General features: G+C 40.5%; 2 protein-coding genes across 2 annotated transcripts in view; one reads left to right on the plus strand and one right to left on the minus strand.

The window, feature by feature from the left end:
* Positions 1-1884: 1884 nt before the first annotated feature.
* LOC119141498 (basic proline-rich protein-like) lies at positions 1885-2961 on the minus strand. The gene has a single exon (XM_037373879.1). The coding sequence runs from the start codon at positions 2959-2961 to the stop codon at positions 1885-1887; it is 1077 nt and encodes a 358-aa protein (XP_037229776.1).
* A 24-nt stretch (positions 2962-2985) lies between these two features.
* The window catches only part of SLC12A2 (solute carrier family 12 member 2), a 60338-nt gene continuing 36840 nt past the window's right edge, over positions 2986-26483 (plus strand). Inside the window, exons 1-6 of the mRNA XM_037373494.1 lie at positions 2986-3696; positions 19500-19619; positions 21635-21710; positions 22212-22307; positions 24110-24249; positions 25811-25921. Of these exons, the coding sequence (XP_037229391.1) occupies positions 3133-3696; positions 19500-19619; positions 21635-21710; positions 22212-22307; positions 24110-24249; positions 25811-25921 (1107 nt within the window). The 5' untranslated portion in view covers positions 2986-3132. The remainder of the gene's footprint in view (positions 3697-19499; positions 19620-21634; positions 21711-22211; positions 22308-24109; positions 24250-25810; positions 25922-26483) is intronic.

Below are 26483 nucleotides of genomic sequence, written 5' to 3' on the forward strand. Positions count from 1 at the left end.
TTTCTTTCACTTCTGTAAGGTTCTCCCTTGTGTGGAATCATGTGCCCCTACTCTCTTTCCACTAGGATGATGTGCTCTTCCCTCTTAAGGCTTTTCTGGCCCATTTTCTTCCCATTAGCATACTCTTCCCACCCAGTTCCTTCTTTTAAAAAGGAGTCTCTTCTGGAAGCCTGCAGTGTAAGGGCTCTATGTGCCACCTGTTTCGCTCAGACTGGTGCTTTGTCCTCCCTCAGTATGAACGAGGCCAATCTGATCACTGATTCTGGGGATGCAGAATTGCAGCATAGGTTAAATGACTGAGCATTGCATTGCAATAATACAAAGATGAATGAGGAATAGACATCAGGCAGGCTATGGGCCTTGTAGATGTAGCCAATACATATCTAGCCATACATATACAATGCTGTTTGATTTAAAATAGCTGAACAGCATGATACAATCCCATCATCGACAACTGTAACATGAGTATGGGATTTCACAAGCTGCTTCCTCCTCTTTCCTGTTATTACTTATTATACAGGAAACTGTCAGAAAAAACACCATCTCCAAATCTAAATTGCTTCCAAACACCTTACCATATGATCATGCAATATTTATGTCTGCTTATGCAAAATGTAAAGTAGAGGGTTTTCTTTGCACATCATCTGCTTTCTAGTGCTTTTTGCTTTGGATTCCGAACTAAAATCTTTTATCCTGACTTGTTCTCTTTATCATCCGCTGTCAAGTCCTTGCTCCCTGACAAACATAAAAAATTCACCATGGTTTAATCTTTTATTTTGCAGTTCAATCACAGATTTTTGTTTATTCTTTACACTCTGAAAATTTGCTGAATCCTGTCTTTTTTAATCTGTTACTCTTGGGAGTTTTGCAGTCCATCAAGGAATTTATCCCGCCATTCTGAAGTGTATGATTTTGTTCTTTTTTCTAGAACAGTGTTTGAACAGGAAAGGATCAGTGTACCCATCTTTTCAATATACTGAAGTGTCCTCAGCTCTCTTACTCATGTACACGTCCCTAAAATTGAAATACTTCTTCCTATAAGTAAAGAAAAAGCAAGCATTTGTTTTGTAATGTCCTTTTCTGTTGGATTATGTCACCAAGTTTGTTGTTAATTTAAATAAAATAGTACAGATGTGGTGAGCTAGAAAACGGATTTTGGCACTCAGCATTTGTTAGACTGGGGAAAAATACACAAAACTGTGTACCATTAGAAAAGAAGATATGGAATGAAGAATTACCAACCAAAATGTTTTTGAAATGAAGAGGTGCTGTTGCTTGAAAGGCCTAAATTAAGTGAATGTTTGATGATTTTTAGCAACTGAATAGGGTAAAATTGTTTAGGCACCTGCTGCTCAACTCTCCTGCTGTTCTGTGAGCTACTACCTTCAAGTATAAAGACAGTGAAAATACATGATGAATAATTGCCGGTGGATCCCTGCCTAACTTCTTACTATGGAAGCAGAAGGATTTTCCTTAAATCTGAGGTTTCTTCACAGCCTCAGAGTTAACCTCACATGCTTTAATGGATTATCCAGACACTTTGACTCCACTAAGAGAGGGGAGGCAGAACAACTGCATTTTTAAAATTGAAGCATCAACTATGTATACCTTTGGAGAAAGACTACAATTTAAGAGAATAGGGGTGAGCGGTTGCAACACAGTACACAGAAAAAGCCTTATTACTGACAGAGCTGTATTATGCGAGGAGAAAGTGAGTTTTACAGCACACTCAGAAGAGATCTGGAGGCTGGAAGGTGAAAACAGCCCTCAAACGACCACCTACTTCCGCTCTCCTCATTTAGCCCCCATTCAAGGTACCCGTGGGCAAACAGCCCGGTGCATCCCCAGCACGTACTGGGCCCCGCTCGCTCGCCAGCACACATCTTAACAGCACTCAACGCATCCCAGCCGGACATCCGGACCCCTTACACCCGGACAACGAGCGGCGAGGATCGACACGAGGCGGCTCAAAGCGGGATGGGGGGTTCTGCAGGGCTCCGGGCCGGCGGGCGGGACAGAGCCAGCGCCAGCGGCGGAGGCCCCCGGGCTCCCCGGGCCTCGGAGCCCCGCGGCCGCCCAGCCTCCATCCCGCGGACGGCCCCTCACCCGCGGAGCGCCTCGGACAGCAACCGAGGACTTAGGAGGACAGCGGGCGCCGCCTCGCCCGCCGTGCGCAGCGCGCCGACCCTGCTGCCGCAACGCCGCAGGCGGGCGGGGGTGCTCGGGCCCCTCCGCGGGGTGCGGGCGGGGACGGAGGGCGCGCGAGCAGCCCCACCGCCCGCGGGGCCGCGCAGCCCGCGCAGCCCCCGCCGCCGGCGCTCCTCTCGCGAGATGTGGGGGCGGCCAGCGGGCTCGCAGGTTTCGACTGGCGGGCGAGCGCCGGGGCGCCGCGGCCCCCCGCCCCTCGGCGGATGCGGCAGCCATAGTGCGGGCGGGGAGGAGCCGCCGCCGCCCTCCCCCTCGCGAGCGCCGCCGGTGGGGCGGAGAGGCGCTCCCGCCGCCGCAGCAGCCGAGAGCGGGCGGAGCCTGGGGACGCAGGCGGCGGCGGTGGGGGTGCCCCGCATCTCGCCTCCGCCCGAGCGGGGGCGGCGGACCGGCGCTGGCTGGCCCGCGTTCAAGTTCCCGCCTCCGCCGAGCGGGGATCAGGTGGAGCGGCGGCGGCGCAGGGTACCGGGGGCCGCTTCCTTCCCGCCCACGCCGCCCCACGCCGGCCGCGGGCTCCGCGCCGCTCCCTCTTGCTGGAGCCCTGGTGGGCTTGCCCGGCGCGGCCGCTCCTCCCCGCGTGGCGCTGTCAGAGCGGCGGGTGGCTCCTTCGTGTAGCGGGCGCGCTGCGGGGGAAGGCGTGCGGGGGCGGGAAGGCGGCGGGGGCGGAGGGAGAGCGCGGCCGGTGCGGGGCGAGAGGGGCGGCGGGGCCAGGTCCCGCTGAGGGGGCGCGCAGGGGGGCGGTGGCCCCAACGGCATCATCACCTGGCGCTGCGGCGGCGGGGCGGGGCGGGGCGGGGCGCGCGCGGCGCTTGCGGCGGGCTGCAGCCCCGGGCGCTGGTTGGCGGTTTAAAGCAGCGGAGCCGCCGCGAGGGGCGTTCAGAGCAGCCCGCGCCGCCGCGCCTAGTGCTCGGTCGCTGAGGGGCAGGCATGGAGGACAAGCCGCAGCAGCTGCCGCCGCCTGGCCTCGCCGCGTCTGCGGGCGAGGAGCGGCGCTCGGAGGACGGCAAACATGCGGCGGGTGGCGGAACCCTGGGCAAGTCGGTGGGGCCCACGCCGAGCCAGAGCCGGTTCCAGGTGGACCTGGTGGCCGAAGGCGCCGGCCGCCAGCCCGAGGAGCCCCGTAAGGCGAGCGGGGAAGGCAGCGCGGCGGGGAAGGGCAGTGAGGAAGCCAAGGGCAGGTTTCGGGTGAACTTCGTGGACCCGTCCGCTGGCGACGAGAGCCCTGGCGAGCCGGGGGGCGGCAGCTCGGAAGGCGGCAATGTCAGCTTCCAGAACGGCGGTGACACGGTGCTGAGCGAAGGCAGCCTCCACTCCGGCGGGCACCACCACTACTACTACGACACCCACACCAACACCTACTACCTGCGCACCTTCGGCCACAACACCATGGACGCCGTGCCCCGCATCGACCACTACCGCCACACGGCCGCCGACCTGGGCGAGAAACTCATTCGGCCCAGCCTGGCCGAGCTGCACGATGAGCTGGACAAGGTGAGCGGCCGCCACGTACCTCCCCCCGCCTCCCCGGGCGGCCTTAGCGCCGGGCGGCCCTGGCCCCTGCCTTGTGCCCCCGCCGGGGCCGCGCTCGGCGCCTCCGCGCCTCAGGGCTGGTGGGCAGCGCTGGGAGGGAAGAAGCTAAGAGCTCGCTGAGCCTCGAGGAGGCGCACGCAGTGCGAATGCATCGGGTCAGTAGCGTCTTTATCTTTTTTTTTAAATTTTTTTTTTTTTATGGCGCAGTGGGGTGGCCCTGTCCATCTCCCCAGATACCGTGGTGAGAGGTAGCTACAGCTGTAGGTCTGCGGGGCAAATGTTTTCTCCGTAGCCGAGAGGGATCTGTTACAGGCGCCGCAGTTTTCCATTTACGGTCCATATCGCCTTCCAACAGATAGGGAATTCGGGGCCTCCGAGAGGTATTAGTCGGGGAAGGGGAATACAAACGTTTGCAGGAGATGCTAGAAAAAAAAAAGAGAAGGATGTCCACGCTTCTAGTAATGACGAGAGGTTTGTTCACTAACTAGCTGAAAACGCATGCAGCTCCCTGTGCACGCAGTGCTGAAGCAAACTAGCCTGTGGCGTGATGCTGAAGGCTGCACAGATACAGCTGAGGCTCCTTCTCCTTAAGGAGCCTTTTTAGTCGTGCTGAGTAGCCCTGCGGGTGAGGGCGTCATGATCAAGGCTTCAAAAAATTTGAAGCTGTGTCTGTCAAGCTTTTTCTGTTTTGGCGTAGTTACCATGTTATTGGAGACGAGTTGCCGTGAAAGGTTGTTTGCATTATAGGCCGCCTTTCTTAAAAGTCAAGCTTTAGCTGAGCCTGGAATTAGTTTAATCACGATCTAAACAAATACATCAAATTATCACGACTAAACTGATGCCAGATCAAACTATTGTAATGCTGCTTTCTTGCAGTTGTGGTAATTGCTTCGTGGTATTTGGCTGTGCTCCAAGAAGTCCGTGTTCTAGTGGGTTTTTCTGCTAGATTAGTGAAATAAAGGAGCACGTGGGCTACATATTAATGAAGTGAAGAATATTCTGTTTCCAGAACTTCTTTCATCTCACCTTTCACTCCTTGTAGGTGGAGTTCAGTGAGAAAATTGATGTTCTTTTGAGACTGTCCTGTTTCATGCCATTATTAGGCAGCTCAGCACCTCTGTACTGTGGAGTTTTTTGGGTAGTGTGGTGATTCTTTTAAGTTTTTTTTTGAAACTGACTTCATCTGTTCTGATACAAATCATTGTTCGGTGTGCTATAGAGATGCTTACTTGCAACATCTAAGATTAGATATCAAAATAATTACTAACCGTAAGAGCAGATCACTCTTGCCTGTCAGGTCCTTTCCTGATCTAGTTGAATGATGTTCTGTAGTATGAATCTGTATTATTCCTAATCCATCTGATAAGGAATGGAAGTTGGCAATTACTGTCTTGTGCGTGCTATAAATAAACCATGTAATATATGGGAAAATACACTGTTGGGGTTTGTTGTGTTTTTGGGCTTTTTTCTTCTCCCTATTTTCTAACTCTTGGTCCATGATGGGGTGACCAGGTTGTTAGATACTCCGTTGTGTAAGCAGAACATTATTTGAATTTCTAAGTCTGGCAGATAGGTTTTTGGTGTGTTTATATTGCAGCAGTTGAGAAAGCTCTTTATGACGCCATTAAGACAGTTCAGTGTGGAGTCTAACTTATTTTGGAACTATAGTTTCTAAAAGTGTAATTTCCTCATAAAGAAGGAATGTATGGCAAGCAATTTTCTTTTAGCTTGTGGCATAGAAGAGCTGTAGGTGACCTAGTTAAAGGATTATTATCAGAACAGTTTCATTGTGAGCATTAATTAACTCAAATGATCAATTTCTCAAATGTCATAAACTTGTTCTGCAGTGTGTATAGCTGTCTACATTAATTATCTTTTTAAAGTCATGTCCTGTCTGCTGTGTTGTCCTTCACCCCCCCCCCCCCCCGCCCCCCCAAAAAAAGGGTGGGAATTAAAATATGCAATTTCAGTTACATTTGATACTAAAGTATTAATCTCTAAAGCTGTAATGCTATATACTTCAGAAGTTAAGTTGAAGTTCTGCATAGTAAATCATCTGTTCTGTCGCAGGATGTTTAATTTCCAAAGTAATTAATGTGTTGGCAAGCATTTAGGCTTATATGAACAAGGAAAACAATGATTTTCACTTCAGATTTAGCAAAACAGTTTGCAAGATAAACTTGAACAAAAATATTTTTAATAAGGGTGTGTTGTGCATACTAATAGCATTGGATACCTACCTTTTTTTTTCAGTCTCTGGAGTGTAAAATGTACCACGTCTGTGATTATGTACTTGATTTCTCACACAGAGTGCTGATAACTTTTAAATCATGATGGTGCCATACTTTCATATGGAAGATGTTCACAAACTTACTATGCTTTTTTCACTGTGTTTCAGGGAGCTTATTGTCTCAGTTCCCAGAGAGTCAGCAGGAACTGAAGGCAGACAGTAATTATCTCTAGTGTTGAATAATACTATGCATTAAAGTATTTCACTGATTTTTTTTTTAAGAACTAGAAAAGTTAAGCTTGCCCTTTAGCTAGCTTTCTTCTAACTTGTACAGCATCTATGTCAAAGATGCAGTAGGGCAGCTGGTATAAACATCCTAGTGCAAATTTTATGTAATTGGTACTATGTAAAGACCTATTGTTATGCCCCTGCTTCTTGACCCAGCACATCAAATTTGACAGTTACTTGGTGTAAGACTGATCCAAAAATGTGTTCACCATCAGTGTGGTTCACTGTATTGAATGTAATAATTTCATCTCATGGTTAGTTTGTGCTTTTTTTTCCCCTTTTAAAAGGTAAATAAATGTTGTGAGGCAGTGTTACAGTAATGTTGATGCTAGTGCCAATTATAGACCATATTTTTTCCTTAGTTTTGTTTACAAGATTCATATGTCTAACTCTACTAAATACTGTTCTCACAGAAAAGCACTGTTGGAAGGTGTGCTGTTTGAAGAAGGTGCACATGCATGTGCAGAAGGTCTACCTTTTGACAAGAGTTTGTCTTGTCCTGGTAGGATAGGTGTCTTCACCACCTCAGGTTTCATGTGGTTGTTCCAGCAGTGGCTTTTCTGGTAGAAAAGAAAGGGATTGTTCTTGAAACTGGTTGTGGAAACATAGCTGGGTGATTCTTAGTAGTCTGAAGTGGATGAATTGCATACTGCTGATCTTCATCTGTCATGTTAAATTTCAAGTGAGGAATCTTGCCTTCATATAGCATTGGCTGCAGATGGTCAAAGTGATCAATCAGTTGCTTACCTAATTGGTGTGCATTAACTTTACCCAGCTTCAGAGGGATGACAGAGGGAATTTGGTGATGCTATTACAATTGTTAATCTTGTAGGTTAGGTGATGTTTTGCAGGAGCATTAGTCTCCAGAGATGTAGTGGTGAGAAGATAGCTATTAATAAAGAAGTGGGAGGGGAAACAGCATACCACAGTGTTTGGGTTTTTGTTGCAGTGGTGACCTCTGACCTCTGGAGGGGGGGAACCCTGCCTTCAGAGAGTAGGAAGATTAAAAGTGTCCTAGCTTTTCTTATTTTTTTTTTTCTATCTTACAGTTTAGGAATGTATGCTTTGCCTAGGTTAGCTACATCTGCAAGTAAAGCTATAGCCTGTAAAAGACATTGTATTTGTCTTCATGTGTTCCTCAACGTGTGCTATAATGTGTGGACTTTATGGTTCTGGAAGGTGAATATTTTTTAAGTATTCAGAATTGGACTGTGTTTTAGTAATTACCACTATCCATTAACTTAAAATTTTTCTGTATAGCATTGCTTTAATCGGGGAGCTTATTTTTATGGAAGAATAAACTTCACAGTATGAAGATTCTGATTTGAGATGTCCTTTGTGCAGTCATATACGGCTGTGATAAACAGCTGTTGTGTGAACCATGCCCTCTACTGGTAGCTTTGTTCTGTTGTTTGTTAAATACAGAGTACTCGTTGATTCCCTTGACAGACTAGAAGGTAGTGATCTCGGAGGAAGATTTTTACACCACCCTCACCCTCCCAGCCCAAATTAAAAAACAAAGCAGAAAAACCCCCGGAGGCAGTTAAAAGACAAGTGTGCTGTGCTTCCTCCCACATAGAAATCTATGCAGTTCTCTGAATGTGGAGACAGCAGTAAGAAAGAAGGCCTTATGAATAGTCTCAATGCAGGATTCAAGAGGTTTTGTTTGTTTTTGCTTGAGTTGAGTGATTTTTGTAAACTACCTTTTTGGCTTTGATTTGTATTTTCTTGAACATTGCAGTTGTTCCTGTTATGTGATAAAATGTTTAACTTAAGCACAGTGACAAGGCTGAGCTGGCACTGCTTTTTAACAAAGAATGCATTGTCTCTTAAACAACTGCTGCACCTCTAACATTTGAGGTTTTATTTGGTTTGTGTTTTGGTTTTTTTCTTGTTCTTGGTTTGTGTCTGCTTAGCCTGTAAAGAAAAGAGCTCAGCTAAAGATGATTCTAGGCTAGCAAGTTAGCTGACCATCTTATGTAAGATTTGCTTTATGAACTCCTTCCTCCCCTCTGCTGGAAGACTGAGACCCTCTTGCATATAGTTGATTATTATACTACCTTGCTGAATCTTGCTTACAGTCAGGAGGTCTCTTAGTTCTTGAGTTAGTGTGATTTAATTTGGATATCTGCTTTTCCTTTTTGCTCTCTTTTATGTTTGTAAGCAGAACTTGAATTTTCTTTCTGAACTTTGTTGTACTAAATTAAAACAAAAGAAACTCTTCTAGCCTTGGTCTCTGTGTTCTTGGACATCCTAGAAGCCTTTACTTTGTAACTGTTCTCATTTGTCACTTTTGAAAAACAGTGATCTCAATGCACCTGTACTCAGATGAGGCTTTACTAGCATCATGCAGAATGATCTTTTTACACTTTTTCAGTCTCTGTGGAGAGTCCTCACTTTGCTTATTCTGACACCCAACTTAATTACCTCCATCTTCATCTAGGGGAAAAAACCCATACTGCTGTATTTGCAGAAATACAAAATACAAATTCTGGAGGTCTAGTATGATTTAAGGACCATGTGTATTTTTTAATTTTACATTGCTTGGGGTGTGAATCTCTCTTATCTGATCTTTGTGGTAAGTCTTTAGTCCAAAACACCTGTTAATACCGGAACTCGTGGAACTGTCTCCAGCAAACTGCAATAACTGTTTTAGTACTTAGGTTTTGCTTTGTTCCATGGAAATTACTTGAGTGCTGTTAACAGTTTGACAGCACAGGTGTGGGCTGCTGCTGACGGGTAAGTTTTTGTGCTGTCTCTTATGGTGATGTTTGTCTTTTTGGGTTGGATCTGGGAACAAACCTGATTCACAGAAGTCAAACACTGCCCCCACCTGCAAGATCTTGCACTGGTGAGTGTGGTCCCTTATCCAATACACCAGTGGTCTCCACAGTCTTTTGACTGCACACTCATATCAGTAAAAATTTCTGAGCATACACCCTTAATATACATTTTTTTACTTAAAAATTAATACTACTGTACTGTTACTTATGATACAAAATAAAAATTAAAGGATGAGATGAAGATGAAATACTTCCAGAAATCATTTGTACTTTATTGATGCTACACAAAATATTTTCTTCCCAAACTTACAGTGGATTTTTGTGTACCCCTTGGAGTCTGCTGCAATGCACTGTGAACCCCTTCAGTACCTACATTAGAAGCAAAGGCATTGTAATTTGCTGGAAGAGAGCAGCTAGGAAGGGAAGGAAGGAGGTAGTGCCTGTTCAGAAGAGCTTGTGGGTTTTTTAGTAGCTGGTACATTGTCAGTATCAATGACTAGTTCAAGACCAGAACCTGAAAGCATAGCAGTAACTCATTAAGTTCTCTCTAGCTGGGCAGCTTATCTTTCAGCATAAGCTATTTCAGAACCCGTTAAAGAAGGTGGTGCAGAATGAATCTTCAGATAGAAATTTTCCATTTTGGTAGTGTATTTGATTGGACCTCAAATAACTTCCATTCTTGCAGAGGAGGAGGTTGACAAGATCAATATCTTGGGAGTAATTCAAACCAGCATACTGCATTTTCTGTCGCATCCTTAAGATTTTTTCCTGAAAAAAACCCATATAATGTTCATACATGAAGAACTTCCAACCCATTCCCCACCCCCTTTCTTGGTGTAGGTAATAGTCACAATTTGCTCACTTCTAAGACTTTTTTAAAAGAATTGACATAATTTCCAAAATAATGAAAGGCATATGGTTCTATCTAGTTCTTGCAGCTTGAGTGCATGGAATGTCTTTGATTTATTTCTACGCTTGAGCATGCTGCTGAGGTCTGATAATCTTACAGAAATTTCTTGTTATGTATAAAAACTACCTTAGATGTGTTATCTGTGTCTAATCAAGTGAACTGAGTTAAAGATATGGTGATTAAAAAAAGTTTTAAATTCCACTTTAACAAGGAAGCTTTTCTCTTGCATCTTCATTTTGCTAGTTAGCTTTCTTCAAACGAACTGCTTCTATTTCAGATTACGCAGTTGGGTTTTTTTAATTCGAAGAGAATAGCAAAGTCTTTCAGCAGTGAATAGACTGATGCTAGGTTAATTTTTCAACTTAGTCCAAGGGTTTAGTCCTAAGATTGTTCTGAGTGATACTGCTCTTGAGGTGGAAGCATTTTGGCAACTCTAGCTTTAATGTACAAGTAAGTGCTGTGCTGCGTGAATGTACCAGCTCTGATCAGAGCTCAGGGGCTGTACCTGTAGTTTCATGGCATGATGTTAAGTATCAGGAGTACTTAATTGATACTTAAGACTTATTTTGGTGGGCTGTTTAGTCTATTGTGAGACAGTAGGTTAAATGTAATTTTTCATGAACTTCCTACAGTTAGAACTAGGCTTCTAATTAAAATGAAAAGTTTTATGAAGGGTAGGGCTGCGTAGTATGGTACACTTGCTCCCCATCCTCCACCTCTTGAATAGAAAGTGCAGCATTCTGTTTTGCAGAAGTAGATGGAAGTATTCTTGCTCTTAACACCTTTCAGCTTTCATGTTAGTCTTTTTTTCAGGTACAGCATAGAAGACAACTTGGGAATTTGCTGTTTTAAACAAAGTTCTTGAGCAAGACTGAAATGAATTTTTTTGTACTTACATACAGAACATCATATTTCTTGGACTATACCTGAATATGCAAAACTGCTATGCAAGGTGTTTGCTAATAGGATTTAATTCAGCTCTTATGCAATCAAATGCTGCATCTGCTTAATTCTAGAGAAGAAAATTTTATTAAACAGTTAAAAGGTCTGTAACCATTAGAGATGCATCAGGGTTATGTTTTTCAAGTAATCAAGTGAAAACTACCGGAGTTCCAAGCCTGGGTCTGTTTTCCTTAGAAGTGTGATTTCTCTTCTTATGCCGATGAATATCAAGAGGAATATGACAAGTCTGTGTGCAGTAATGAATAACTAAGTTGGTAATTATTCACAGTACAATGGTTCTTCTGGAAAGGATGAAATACATTGTTGCAGTAGGGAAACTAGTAGTTTGATTCCAGAGAAGGCAAGAGAGGAGTGACCCAACAAAAGCAGAACTGAGGTGTAGTCTTGAGGTGTGAAGCAGATAATGTATATTTCTTCCTCTTGAGCTGTATGGATTGGTTGTGCCTATGCTTGTGCAGGAAGCCATGCCTTCTTTTTTGTGACTAGAAGGTAAGTGCAATTTCCTGTTAAGTAGAAGTGGAGAGATTGGTGAAGGAAGTTTTTGGTTGTTGTGTTGTGGGTTTTGTTTGTGTTTTGGTTTTTTGTTTTTTTTGTTTTGTTTTTTTTATGGTGGCAGACCATATTACTGTTCCTTGACAGGAAGGTCTCACTTTGCCTACAATATTTCTGGGAGTGCAGAACATAAGCATTGTGGGTCTGCCATGGTGCAACCACACTGCATAGCTGCTGAACAGAGGTCTTCTCATTTGTCTGTAATTCCCATGATCAGCTTGCCCAGAGTGTTTGTATTGTCCTGTGTTTGTAGAGGGATGTATGAACCGAGATGTGAAGATAGAGGAAGTTTTCTTTATCTTAATACTTCTGCAGAATGCTTGTTTAAGTAATGTAATTTTTTTCTCCATACAAAAACTATTTATGACAGATAGGATACTGCTGTTGCATAGCTGCAGATGTCAAAAATACTTAGCTGCCATGTCACTTGTAAAAACTACTTGAAAGGATTCCATCTGGTCACACCATACTGGCTGCAGGCTTTCAAATCTCAGCCTTTGCATGGTTATCTAGACTTCAGTGCTTTCCTCTGGAACTTTTCTTATGTAAATATGGCTAGTCCTTCTCTGTTAGGAATGCAAATATCAGAATCTGAACTTCCTGTGCTGATGTTAGGACACCTAGATCAAATGGTGTTGACACAGTTTCCAGAGGAACTGATTAGTAATCTACCTTGAGAGAGACCTTATTCTGACAGGATGCTTAGGAAAGCATTGAAACTTTTCATTTGCTTATAAAGGGCTGTAAACTCAAAACACCTGGTGATGCAGTAGAGAAAGCAGGTAGAAAAGAAGGAATGACATCCCGCTTGGAATATTACACGGTGTTCTGATGCCTGGATTTCTTAAGTGACATAAGTTGGTGGCTCTGGAATACTGCTATGACAATCAAGTTCACGAAGATCACTATTTTCACAAATTGAAGCACACTTTAAATATGGGCAGTTTTGCTGTTGCTGCATATTTGAATTGATACCAGATCTTTTCCTTCAAGCAATCCCAGACTGCAATTTGTATCTATCACATAGTCCATAGCCTCCATGTGGTTAGTAAGCTTAGGGATCAGTAAAAAAACATGTATGTGACAAGTTAAGCAGTGGTGAGCTTTATAAACAAGGTTCCTGTCTATTTTGCGTAAGTATACCACAGTGCAAGAACTCCTGAACTGAAATCAATTTCCTGTTTCTTAATTTAACAACCTTGTTAGCCTGGTTAGTGCATCATACTACTTCTAAGAGTTGGGGGGAAGAATGGATGAAAAGTTTGAAAGAATTAAAGTAAAAAGGGCTTTTAAAATCAGAATGTATAAATACACACACAAAATACTGCTTAATATTTCTCTGTTAAAAGCACTATTGAGTTGCAAGACAATGAAATACAAGCTGATGGCAGAGATGTAGCTGGCTAATTCTTCAGTTGACATGTTAATTGTAACTATAAATTTATTTTGTTTAAAATTGTTCTGCTGTAATCAAAATACAACATACTTTAATTTCAGCTTAAGATAACATTAACATTCAGTGTTTGATGCAATCTCTTTTAAAATCTCTGGAAGTGGATGCCAAAAGCATTTGTCGCTATATTTTAAAATTTGTAATTGTAGATAAGGTAGTATAGCCAAACCACTTAAGTTTTGGTCTCTTGGCTGCAAACCTCAAAAGGCTTTCCTTTGTGGTGATTAACAAATGGTTGAAGTTTGTTCATGTTTAATTCCAAGGAATCCTGAACTTTAAGAACAGGTCATGTTTTATCTGGGTAATATGCGTCCTGTTGCTATATGTAACTTCTGGGTGCCATTTAACAAGTTAGTAGGGTGGTTTTTTTAGATTTGTGGCTGCAGTATCTTTACAGTCCTATATAGTAGCAGCATTTTACATGTGCCTCAAACAAGGGGTGGGAATTAAAAATTCTATTAGCAAATTTGCTAATTTGTTCCTGGTTTAAAACCAAGCAGTCAAGTACCTAAGATGGCTGCTGAATTTTCTGAACTGCTGTCAACAGCTAGTCATTGCACAGTGACTAGCAGTGTTTCCTGAAGGTGCGTGGTTTTAAAGTTTGTTTTTTAAAGAAGGTACTAAGAAAGTGTTCAGGCAGATGGACATGTCTTGAACAGGTCTTCTGCTATGTTTTCTTTTGCATGTGCTACCTGACTGGGTATTTCCCATTGGCAGCAATACTAATAACTTAAGTTTCCCATTTAACTCCTGAAGAACCTGAATCTGTTTTGCTAGCTTGGCAAATCTGTTTTTAACTAAAGAATTACCAAAATTTTGTAAACTATTCAAAGTGTCTGTGGAAGCTACTTTTCAGTAGCAATCTTTAAGTGAAGGGTAACTGTTCACTCGGATTATCACCCTGTTTGCAGTACTGAAGATTTAGACTATTGCATCTGTTGGTAAGATGTAAAATGGTGATGTAATTAAGTTGTAGAACTCTTTAAGAATTTGCACTTCCACTGCTCTCTCAGCAGGAGGGCTATTATGATGCATTAATCGAGAGCTGGGCACACGTTCTTAGATAACCATATCGCCATCCTTATCGCAGCAGAGGAGTGGTGAGGAAGAACTGGAACTACATGCAATATTAAGTTCAAATCTACTAGAGATCTGATTTTTTTTCTCTTGGTTTACTCATTACATAACTATTTTTCTGGGTTTATAATACTTTCTCTTCAACTGTTAACTGTGTAAAAAGGTGATAATTTTCTCAGACTGTTTAGGGTACGCCAGAAAAAAGAATTCTAAGAGTAGTGACAGAATTAGACATCATATGGGTTTTTCCCTTATTACTTTGCTTTTATAGGCATTGAGTTTCAGTTCTGTTATTTCCAGTTCCTAGGTCTAACAAGATTTTTCTGCATTGTTTGATAGGTCTAAGTAGAAAATAGCCTTTCTTGAGAAGTAACTGTTTCACTAGGTTTTGGATATTAATATTTACTGTATATTCTGGGGTTTTAATGGGAAGGAGGCTTAGGTAAATTCATTGTGGCATAAATGAAAGTAATGCAGGTATCTGAACAAAGCTTTAGGGTTAACACTTCTGGAACAGATCAGTATGAAGCAGAAAATTGCTATTTGTCAACATCGGTATTGCTAGTGTCGCTAGCTCACAAAACAGGCTGTCCATGCCAGTACTGACTGTTGAGAGAGTGCTATGTGGAGTAAGGTATCTTGAAAGTAATTACCAACAATGTGCACTGCCTTCTGAAGCTGTTTACTTCCCTTAAAAAAACCACTTGGAAACTCTCAGACCTGGCAGAGGTGTTTTTCAAACTTGGTATTAAAAACTCCCTGATTTGCTGTTAGTTTACAGGGCAAAGTTAACAGCAGTATCTCAGCCATTTTGAACAGTGGTTGATTGGAAAAATGGTTACAAACAGCAGTCAGTGTCACCAGATCAGGTCAAAGACTGGTAAGAACTTATTTTTCTTCTTGCATATTTAAATACTGAAATAGTTTATACTCTGTCAGACAACCAAATTTGAGACTTCTGTTGATAAAGTGTTAATCGCAGGACTCCATGTCTGTGGACAGCAATGTGCTTAAAAACATTCTATAAAGATTGAGACATTTTGGAAAGGAAACACAGTGCTCTTGGTTTCTTTCATCACTGGTTAGATAAAAGCATTAAAGCATAAACCCTTAGGCACAAACTGGGAATTTTATGACTGCAAATGTTAGCATACTGCAAAAGCAGTGTTTAATGAACAGATGTTTGATAAAGTTTAGTGTCCTACAGTCGGCGTTTAATAGCTGGATTATTCTTTGCAGTATAGTATCACACTTAAATGTATTTGTACCAGTACAAACTGCAGAAGTTGTCACTGTTGCATCAGAGGTAAACACCTATGTTGGCAGAATTATTCTGTCTGGTTATGCTATGCATACAGTATATCTAGCACTTAAACCTTTTAATCAGATCATTAGAAATGTCACAGGTGAGGTGGAAGAATCCAAAAGTTCCCTCCAGAGGGAATGTGGAAGACTTGCTCATCAGAGTAATGGCATTTGGAAGGGCTAGCTTAAGAAATTAGTTACTGCTTGGGACAGGTCAAATTGGGCAGACCGCTGTGGTCAGCCTGAAGAAGAAACATTTAGTCTTAGATAAAAACTTGGTGGTTAACCTGTCCTTTACTGGGGGCTTCCATGTTGTGATACTTGAAAAGAAGCAACAGCAGAATTCATGTGTTTATTCTGGTACCACCTCATACAGTTCTACAGAGCTGAAGTATGTTGCCTTTAAGATGGGATCTAGGTAAGTTCACCACAATGTGCTGCATGACATACACTGCTATCAAGAACTCTGGGTAAAACTAAATAGCAGTTTTACCAATGAGAAACTTTTCCATGCACCAGTGTATTTCAAGCCGTGTGTGAAAAATCTCAGATCTCTTTGGGCTAATAAGTCTTTTCTCATTACTAATCCACTTCTAATAAATGTGGAGGCTATTCACAATTGCCACAAATAACTTATTGTTGTGATCCAGTACTGGAGATGAAATAGTAGATTATCTGTACTCAGTGCATTGTGATACAGCAATGGAAATTTCTGTGTAGGAGCAGAATTTAACTGTTGCTGGCCAGATTTCTATGGGTTTGATAGAATTGTCAACATGTAAATGTATTTTATTTTTCCTTTTAACAGTGGAAGTCAACATCATAACTGTGAGTGTTCTTTGGACTGATTAGATAAAAGACACTATTTTGATTAAGAAGTTGTGTTAATAAGAACATTTCTGATCTGAAATGCTAAAACCTTCTCATTTCTTTCTCCTTTTGTTATACCCCCTCCAAATCCACAGTGTTAGTGTGTTCTACTGTTTAAGAAGGTCTTACCGAATTTGTTGTAAAATAGGGCTAGTGCTTTTTTTTCCCCATTCAGTATGTGACTTAAGTAGAAGCACTGTTTCCTCATGAGCACAAGCATGAAAAATAATACGCGTGGTTAATTTACAGCTGAGAACATGGTGCTTTCTTAATCTTGCATTAAAAGGCTGAACTTGGAGTCTGGTGCAGTGGAAATCTTTTGTGCCCACGCTTTGTAATATATGTTCTCACTGGGTGCTTTATTGGGCACCCAGTAGCACTGATAACCAGCAATAACCTTTCAGTTATTACATTTTGCATGTGCTTCATTAATATTTTCCTTAGAAATATTGCATAGTGTGGAGAGACAAGTCATACAGAACAAAACTTTCTTGTGTTTGTAGTGTGCATATCTTGGAGCTGATCTGGTAACTGATAACAGCTTGCAGCTGATATTTTGAGTTATCTCCTTCCCAGAAAACAACAGGCTGAGATATGGGCTTGTTTGAGCACTATAATAACATGCATAGCTATCACATGATGGTTGAGGTTGAAAGTGACCTCTGGAGGTCATCTTGTCAATGTGTGCAGGTTCTACCAATACCTGGCCAGCCCTCATCATAAACTGAAGAATATAGTTGTCTCTTACACTGGATGCCAGGATATTTTCCACCTTCTTGTAAAACGTAAATGTGCAATAAATGAAAACTTAAGACTTGTTTTTTAAAAAAAAGTAAGCATTGTGACTCAGTATTACAGGTTTCACTGCTTTAGTTGCATATAATGTTTCAATATTATAGGACATGAAGATGCTGCTTTCTTCTAGCCCTTTCTTGATCCTCCCTGACCAGTCTTCAGAGAACAGTTTTACTGTTTCTTATTAGACATGACATGCCTTTTTGTAATACCAGAAGATGTTACCAAATTGGCAGTTTTCCTGGCCAAAGCATAAAAACTGCTTAGATAATATAAATGTGAATCCCTTTATTTCATACTGTAGAATTGTTTGTTGCAAATATAATTCAATGCTTTACTGTTGGAAATAAGAATGGATTTTTATATGAAGGAATAATAACAGTTACACTATTGCATGCTTGACTGGAGGCTTTGTTGTCATGGTTGTGAACATGTTCATTTCTGTCCTTTGTTTAAATGTAATTTTTTTCCTTTTTTCCTCCCCAATTCTGAAGGGGTGGGGAAGAAGCAGTGAGAAACTTCTGCAAAGTACTGCTCGACACAGCAGAATCTCTGGTGAGGGAGATGTTAATACCTAGAAAGAGTTTTGACATTTATTCCTGCATTTCTAGGAAAGTCATCTGAAGGGCAAGTACTCGAGGGTATAGGAGCAGGACAGTATGTAGGCCTGTTCTTTGCTGTTGTGAGCTTCAGGTGTGTCCCAGGTTGGGTGAGGAGCCTGATCAGATGGCTTTCCATTTCCTCAGTGACTGCTTATGCAGGTCAGCATAGGCTCAGCAAATGAGTGGCTTGTAGCTGTATATATGCAATTAAAAATAGTTTATTATTGTTCTGCTTCTTGACATAAGAGATGCTAGAGATAATTCTGTGTAAACTCTTAAATGTAGAAGCATGTTAATTCTCCTTTTGGTCCTCACTGTTCTTACCACTCTAAATAGATAACACACCACTACTTCCTTGATTTAATTTAAGCTTGAGTGCCTGAATGCAGGTAGTCAGCAAATCAATAGATTGATCAGGTCAAGGGCTGTGCACATCTTCCAACAAGTTACAGGCATTAGTTCTATTTAGAAGAACTGCAGTTCAGTAAACTGGGTCATTCCCAGTTAATGTTTCTTTTTGTCCTCTTGTTTAATGTATACAATACATTATATATATATATATAACACATATAAAAATACATATATACATGTAACATACTTTTTTTTTTTTTAATTCCTTCCGGAGACAAGAAAACCTACTAAAGAAAGATGTCTGTTAAAGATAATGATCTGGAAAGTGATCATGATTCTGCCTGCTGGTGGAAAGCTTACACCATAGGGGATCTCCAGATGTGTTGCAAGTACGCCTGTTATTATGAGTGTTTCATAATGTAGAATTGGTGAGAGAAGCATGGGCATCAATCTGTGCTAATGACCTTTGGATAAGGTTGACAGTGTTTTATTATTTTTTTCATTTGATTGGTATGTTTTCTGCTGATTGCAAGGGGATATGGATGAAACACTTTGTAAGTGACAGTTCTGTAAATTTTTCCTCTGGAGTTCGTGCTGATGGTCAAGCACAAATACTGCTTGAGCTGTTTTGTTGAATAGTATTCTTTGAATGGTATTCAGGGTCTTTCTAGTATATTCAGTCTTTTTGCCTTGGATGGCATACTTGCTTAGAGTGCTTCCTGCAGGTTTCTTACAGCAAATGTAGGAAATGTTTGAGTTAAATGTTCAGGTGTTTGCCTGGCTTGGCAAAACAAAACTGCCTCTTGGAAAAGCAAGCATGCAACAAATATTTGTATATACACGTATATTTTTAATATATATAAAAACTTAAGATTCCTTCATTGTAAGGCTCAGAGTTGAATTGTAAAGAAAAGCCACAAGATGGTCTTAGTCCATGGGAGTGATGTTTTTTGCATCTGTCATCTTTCCCTTTTAAACAAGGAAGAATGTCTGGGAAGAGACTTTTCTTTCTTCTCCCTCCAATGCCACTCTCCCACCTTTCTTTTTAACAGCATCACCTTACAATGAATAGTAGAATAGTTTACAGGGAAGTGAATAATTTATTTCTTGAAAAATTGATCAAATGGCAGCTAAGTCTGAACAACAGAAAATGCTATAGTTGAGACCAGTAACTTGTGGTAGAACAGTGTAGGCTTTCAGATTAAGAAGGAAACTTCCTGTGCTGTAGAAGTTGCTGCATTTGAAATCTCATAGCTCTTTTTCTAAAAGACCAGGTGTTTGTTTCTTTGGGCTGCGGGACTGATTCTTAAAAATATTTATTATTCTGAGTGCTAACAGTTTACTCTAACTGAAGCGGAATACCTAAATTGTCTGCGTAAATTGGTTTTTTATTGCTTAAAATCTGAGAAATGTGCCTCATGCAAGAAACATAAAGGAAAAGCTTAAAACATCTGTCATGTCATTCTTTAACTTTTCTGTTTGCAGGAGTAGACAGGTTTTTTTTGCAACATAAGTATCAAAGACCCTTTCTACTCTGTTAATCACAGAAAAGATAATTTAAAATTATATGTTCTTTTTTCCCAAGGAGCCCTTTGAAGATGGCTATGCGAATGGTGATGAAGGCACACCAGCTGGGGAGGCAGCTGTAACTTACATACCTGATAGCAAAGGAGTGGTCAAATTTGGCTGGATAAAAGGTGTATTGGTAAGTCTGATGTATTGTACTTCAGTTTCTTACAGATACAATCTTTCTAATAACCCCTTTTGAGAGGGATTGTGATAGTACTGTATAAGTAAAAGGTTATATGAACAAGAGATGTGAAAAATGCAATGATTTTAGGAAGGATTGCTCTTACTTGTACTGAACTTTAAGGAAGTAATTACTTCAGGACTTCAGGTTTTGAAGGGACCATGGTTTCTTAGCACAGGTTTTATAGTTTCAAAGGTACATAATTTCCAAGGAAAAAGATCATGAAAGTGTTCATATGTAGTAGAAAAACTACATATGAATCTGAAGTGAGAAGGACAAATGCAAATAGAGAGGGTACACTTCATGTGTGTTTTCTTTGGATCTGTAGAGTTCGGGACAGGAGTGTTGAAAAACTTGATATTTATTTTTTAGAGAAGCAGAAAACAGTGTGTTGAGGAGAGTGCCTACCTGTATATGGCAAAACTTATCCAGGATTAAATACTTAAGTTTTGTGGAATCTGTTACAAAAAGTCACATTCTTGTAAGCTTTGGAAGCCTCAACACTAAATACAATATAGTCATGGTGGAAAATACTGACTCTGTCCCTATTTGGAGTAGTGAAATATAAAGGTGACATGAATTTTATTACAGGTGCATATTAATTCATTTTCAGTATTTTGGCAAAGGGAAGCCATGATTAATACTTAATTTCCAAAGTGATAACAAGAATTTATACTGGTGGCTACAAATGCAACAATAGGTTAAAAGATGCACTTGAGCATTCAAAATGCCTAACGTTACTTCAGCAGGGTTCCACTATGTATTAGCAGACTTCCTTACAACTCTGGAAGTAGCCATATCCTTTCCCTTGGGAGAAGGAAAGTGCCTGTGGTAGCTGTGAAACGGGTATTACAGACATCTGTTGATGTACCACAACCAAGGACAGAGTTGTTTATTTTTAAAGCAGGTATAAAGCTGACTTTGAATTTCTCTAAACCCAAATTCTGTGTTGGACTATTTTTGTAAGCAACAATTCTAAGTATTAAAGAGTTATGGGATAAATGTTGCTGACCACTTTCTTCTAAAGTCTATTTAAAAGTTTCAAGGTGGATGATCTCCTTTTTAGTGGTTTGAAAGTTGCAGTTAGTACTTCCTAGTAGGCATAAACCACTGGGTGAGTATTTTCATCTCGGGTGATTTACACTTTGCAAAAGAATTTTAAGTCTCTAAAAACTTTTTACTTTTGTGGTTTGGTGGTCCTTGTCTCCTTTCTAGTCCTAATGACCAGCTAAACTTTTTGTAGAAGTGGTACCATACTCTTTAGGTAAGGACGTCCTAAGACCTGCTGTTAGACTGTCTATATTCTGTACAATGCAAACTCCATTTTATTGGGAACTAAGAGTTTAAAATACAAGGATTAAAAAAAAAACCCCACAAACTCACCCCTACCTACCCCACCCCCCCATCCTGTTGGTGTGCAATTGTGTTGTAAGATAGAAAAGTTCTAGGACTGGGAAGTTGTGGGGTGTTTTGTCTTGTTGGGAGTTGTTTTGTTTTTGTGGTGGTTTTTTTTTTTTCAAATTAAATTATTTAGTATGTTACTGCTTTAGTGCATTTTTGTGGGAGAGATTCATGGGAGCTCTGAACTCAGTTGTAGACCTCAGATTCATTGTAGACCTCACAACCTTGTTTTTAGTCATGTGTTCTGCAGAACACAGATTTTGCATCTGAAAGGTTGGTGTCTAAATTTTTATTGTTTGGTTAAGACATACTACATAAGTCAGATACTGAAGTTCTGTAAGCTTATGCTCAAGGTACTTCAAGGTTTTATTCATATTTAGATTTCCTTTTATTTTTTTAATCGAACCTAAACTTGTCTAATTAGAAAAATGTATTCTTGTAAAATAATTTGAAAAGTAGCAAACAAAGACTGCAAGATAATTTCAACAACATTAAAAACTGAAATGAATTAGTGGAAATAACTGCAAGTGTAAGACCTAACCTATGTAAAAATTCTGTTTTATTTCTAGGTAAGATGTATGTTAAATATTTGGGGTGTGATGCTTTTCATCAGACTGTCATGGATTGTTGGACAAGCTGGGATTGGTATGTGTACTAATGGTATAATTTTATTTCAGTGACTTTTAAATGTCATCCAAAAGAGGTGTTGATCCTGAGCTTACACTTTAAGTGGGGGTAGAAAATGACCTTAATATTACCAGTTTTTAAGGTAAGCTACCCTTTCCAAAACTTTAAGCAGTAAGTTACTTAGACTTTTTCATTTAGCTGTAAGGTATGTAATTTAACATTGACGTTGGTAAGTCTTCAGTGAACTGTAGAGAGAAACTTTTGAACTCTGGTTATTAAAATCCACATATAGACTGTGTAGCATATAAACAGTTTTCTTCAAAGGCTTAACTTACTATTAGACTACAGGAAATCTCTTTATCTGCAAAAGGCATGTGTTTCCTTGAAGCTCTAGGATACAGTTTTGTCCTGGCCAATTAAAGAGAACATTTATCCAGTTTTGTGAATTTGTTGTATTTGCAAGACTAATTCTTGTACATTTTAATACTTCCACCTTTTTTCCCCTCTTTTTTTCAAAAGGTCTGTCTGTCTTGGTTATTGGAATGGCCACTGTTGTGACAACTATTACAGGACTGTCTACTTCAGCAATAGCAACAAATGGGTTTGTAAGAGGAGGTAAACCTACTTCCATAAAGCTTTCATCACTCTGAAGCATACACCTTAAGGATGGAACCTCTTCATTTTTTTTTACATTTTTTTTAGCATCAGGGAAAAAAGTATGGATGAAATGTAGGGAAGAGTTAGTTTTCTGAGAAGCAGTGTCTTCCCTATGTTCCGTATTTGACTAAGCAGCCGTGTAATTAGTGAAAAGTAAATAATTAGCCTGCTAATTTGATTTGACTACTGACTTGCTTTTCCACTGTGGAAAAAACATTATCTAGTCTTAATTTCCAGAATACAGACGTTTTGAGACACACATACCCAGGAGTGAATAGGGTCGTAATATTCTCCTGCATTTGCACAGGTTGGTTAAGAGTGTGCATGTGTGCTTGTATGTGTTCATGTCCTGAAGTAAAACTTGATAATGAAAAAATACACCCTGTAAAGTATAAGCTATATCTTATGACAGCATACAGAAGGACATGTTCTATTGTTACTTTTTTCACACAAAAGAAATTCTCCACACTCATGATTATCTCCAGTTCTTGAGGGTGATAGTTTTCATTTGCTTTCATGGTTTATGTGCTGTTATCAGCAATTCCTGCAAAATAAGTGTTGGTGCCTTTGACATGCTCAAACTGCTTCAATGACATTTATGAGACTAGTAGTAGTAGAAAATGTGGTGGAATTAAAATAGCAGCTTAAAAAGTTCTCTTGATGAAGAATGAAGAGAAACCTCTCACTATTGCTAAGTAAACTTCCAATGAGAAGGTTCGGCTATGACTTAGCATTATGTCAAGCTTAGTTTCTAGATGCCCTTTCTTTTTCTAAATTGCATTATGCATATTGTATTTTCCTGCTCTTATGAGAGGTTTTCTTTGAGTCACTCTTGCAAAATAATACTTAATTAGAAAATTTGAATTGCTGAATGGATAAAACTTTAGAATAAAACCATAGTTGTTCCTATGAAAATCTTGCATTACAGTAATATTTTTCTTATGTTAACATTCTCATTTGCATAGTATGTCAGAGCTGGGTACTTACATACGTTTTGCACAAAAACTGTAATGCAGTAATTTAAGGATTTTGTGTTGCAAATTTTTAATGTGCACTAAATTATTTCAGATGGAGCTGGAGGACTTGTTTCTTCTACAAAGCCTAGTCTTTAACTGGAAGAGTGTGCCTTCACTACTTTTAAAAATTTTACTCTTTTCTAATGCTATAGATACTCAGTTTTCAAATTGTCATATGTGGAGTTCGAGGTCTTGTATCTGTCAAGCTCAAAATTAAAAAGAGTAGGCTCTGAAAAATAGAGTGATTGTTTTGAGAGTCCCACAGGGAACAGAAAATTCCCTTAACAACAGAACTCTAAGAAATGGGTTGTGGAGCTTCGGAACTTGAATGGGTTTATTACAGTCTGTTACGCCCATTTCTTGAGCTATAGCTAATAAAAATGTGTAATAGTAGAACTATGCACAAATGCTTTGAGTAGTTTGAAATAAAAAAAAAACAGTAATACTGGTGCTTGTTTTTTACAATTTGTTTTTTAACCATAGGTTGCATAGCTAAGTAATATGATGTGGTACATGTGTCAGGTGATTATTTCCAACTGGTGTATTTTCTTAAAAACTTGAGACATATTGCTGAAACTTCAGCATGCCTGTCCCTCAAATACTGAGTTTTTGGTTATTTTCTAATACATTAGGGAAGATAGACGCAAGAATGAATAGCGCTTTGTTTGTGTAAACTTTAAATTGCTGATTACTATTCTTAGGCTGTATTGTGTAGTAGTGTTTTTTCTTTTTCTTTTGTTTCAGGAGGAGCATATTACTTAATTTCCAGAAGTCTGGGCCCAGAGTTTGGTGGTGCCATAGGTCTGATTTTTGCATTTGCCAATGCTGTTGCAGTAGCAATGTATGTTGTTGGCTTTGCAGAAACAGTTGTGGAGCTGCTCAAGGTATATGGATGATAGTGGTTATATTAATTATACTGTCCTTTATGCAAGTTTGAGCTGTCATATCTAGTGATAGTGTGTTGGGTTGGAGGGGACCTATAAAGGTTATCTAGTCCAACCCCCAACAATGAGCAAGGACACTTCAACTAGATGAGGTTGCTCAAAGCCCCATCTAACCTGACCTTGAATGTCTCTAGGGATGGGGCATCTACAACATCCCAGGGCAACCTGTTCCAGTGTTTCATCACCCTCAGTGTAAAAAAAAAAATTTTTCTTACATCTAATCTGACTCTCCCCTCTTCAGTTTAGAGCCGTTATCCTCATCCTGTTGCTGCAAGCCCTGTCAAAAAGTCTGCCCCCATCTTTAAGCCCCCTGTAAGTACTGAAAAGCTGCAGTAAGGGCTCCCTTGACTCTTGCCTTCTCCAGACTGAACAACCACAACTCTCTGTCTGTCCTTATAAGAGTTCCATCTGTCTGATTTTTTTGTGGCTGCTCCAGCAGCTCCTTGTCTGTCTTATACTTGGGACCCAAGACCTGGATGCAGTACTCCAGGTAGGGCTCACCAGAGCACAGTAAAGGGGCAGAATCGCCTCCCTGAAACTGCTGGCCATACTTCTTTTGATGCAGTCCGGGATACAGTTAGTGTTCTGGACTGCAGGTGGACATCGTCAGTTCTTGTCCAGCTTTTCATCCACCACTACCGCAAACCCATTTGGCAGGGCTGCTCTCAATCCCTTCATCCCCCAGCCTGCATTGATACAGGAGGTTGCTCTGACCAGTTCAAAGACGTGGAATGAGAGACAAGGTTATTACTGATATATCAGTAAAATGCTACTGTGATTTGGTAGCTTTCTGGTAAAAAAACAAAGTGGCTTTGGTTCAAGTGGAAACTTCCCACACTGGTTATCTCCCTGAACAAATAAAATGTGTAATTTCTGGTAAAGTCCAAGCTAGCTGCTGAGAAGTCTCGCAGTAGAGATACATGACACAGAATTGTAACTTGTTGATGCTGAGATTCTTCTTAGCAAATTGTTCCTTATAAGTGACAGTTGTTTATATTAAAGCTTATGTTCAAAGGAGTTCTGCTTATTAAAAACAATTCCTTATACTCAATCAAATACTGTTTGTCTGTGGGATTTTTTATTAAATGTAATATTGAGAACAGTAAAACCACACTTTTTGTAGATGGGAAGAAGTTTGGAATGCATTAAAAGAATTAAGAGTAACAGTGAACAAGTGTAACACATGTATAGGTCCAAAGTGGTAGCAGTTGCCTTGCTGATTAATTATTTCTCTGGCAGTTGAAGACAGACCATTCTGTCTGGAGATGGGCTGTGAATAGGAATGATCATTTCCCTTTAGATCTGAATAGAATCCTTCCATTAAGATATGGTGATTTAAAAGAAGGCAGAAAACAAATTACTTGTGCCCATACAGGAATTTAAAATGAGTAAATTTGTGGTATAGAGGTTAACTCTGTTAATAAATTACAGTCAATAAAATGCTGTCTGCAGTAGAGAATATAAATAATTGATAAAATACATGACTTTGTTTTTTTGATAGGAAAACGGCACATTGATGGTTGATGAAATGAATGATATCAGAATCATAGGGGCTATCACAGTAGTTATATTGCTGGGCATTTCCGTTGCTGGAATGGAATGGGAAGCAAAAGTAAGGAACTTGCCTTCTTTCATTTTCTGTTTCATAATTCTGATTCCATTTTCTACCTCAGCTGTTTTATTTATTTTTAATGTATTTAATGAACTCAGTATTGCATGTATGGTATGTTAGAAGTCAGTCAGTGGGCAGTTCTTATGTAATAGCTCTCTCTCTGTCTAGCACTAGCATGTGCAGGTCTGGACAACATTTCAGACCTTAAATTGCATTTCTCCACTGGAAGCTTAAGCATCTATGAACTTAAACATCATGAAACTGTCAAGTACGTTAGTGGTATTACTTTTTCTTGTGCTGTAGTTGCCCAGAGGAGGGTAGGAGCATTAATATGGGAATTTTCACTCACTGGGAGCTTCATATGAGCTCCATGGATGGAAAATACACGGCTGGAGCTGAAGCCAATTTAAAGTTGTGTAGTTTCTGCTAACTCAAAACCAATGTTCTTACTTTCCCTTCCACTCTCTTCTGGTGTTATTTTCACTTGGAAACAGATTGAGGACAGCTGTGAACATGGGTGGTGATGAGTAGAAGGGGGAACCTACTTTACTCATTTTGCTAT

The sequence above is a fragment of the Falco rusticolus genome, chromosome Z, assembly GCF_015220075.1.
Source record: "Falco rusticolus isolate bFalRus1 chromosome Z, bFalRus1.pri, whole genome shotgun sequence".
NCBI classification, from domain to species: Eukaryota; Metazoa; Chordata; class Aves; order Falconiformes; family Falconidae; genus Falco; species Falco rusticolus.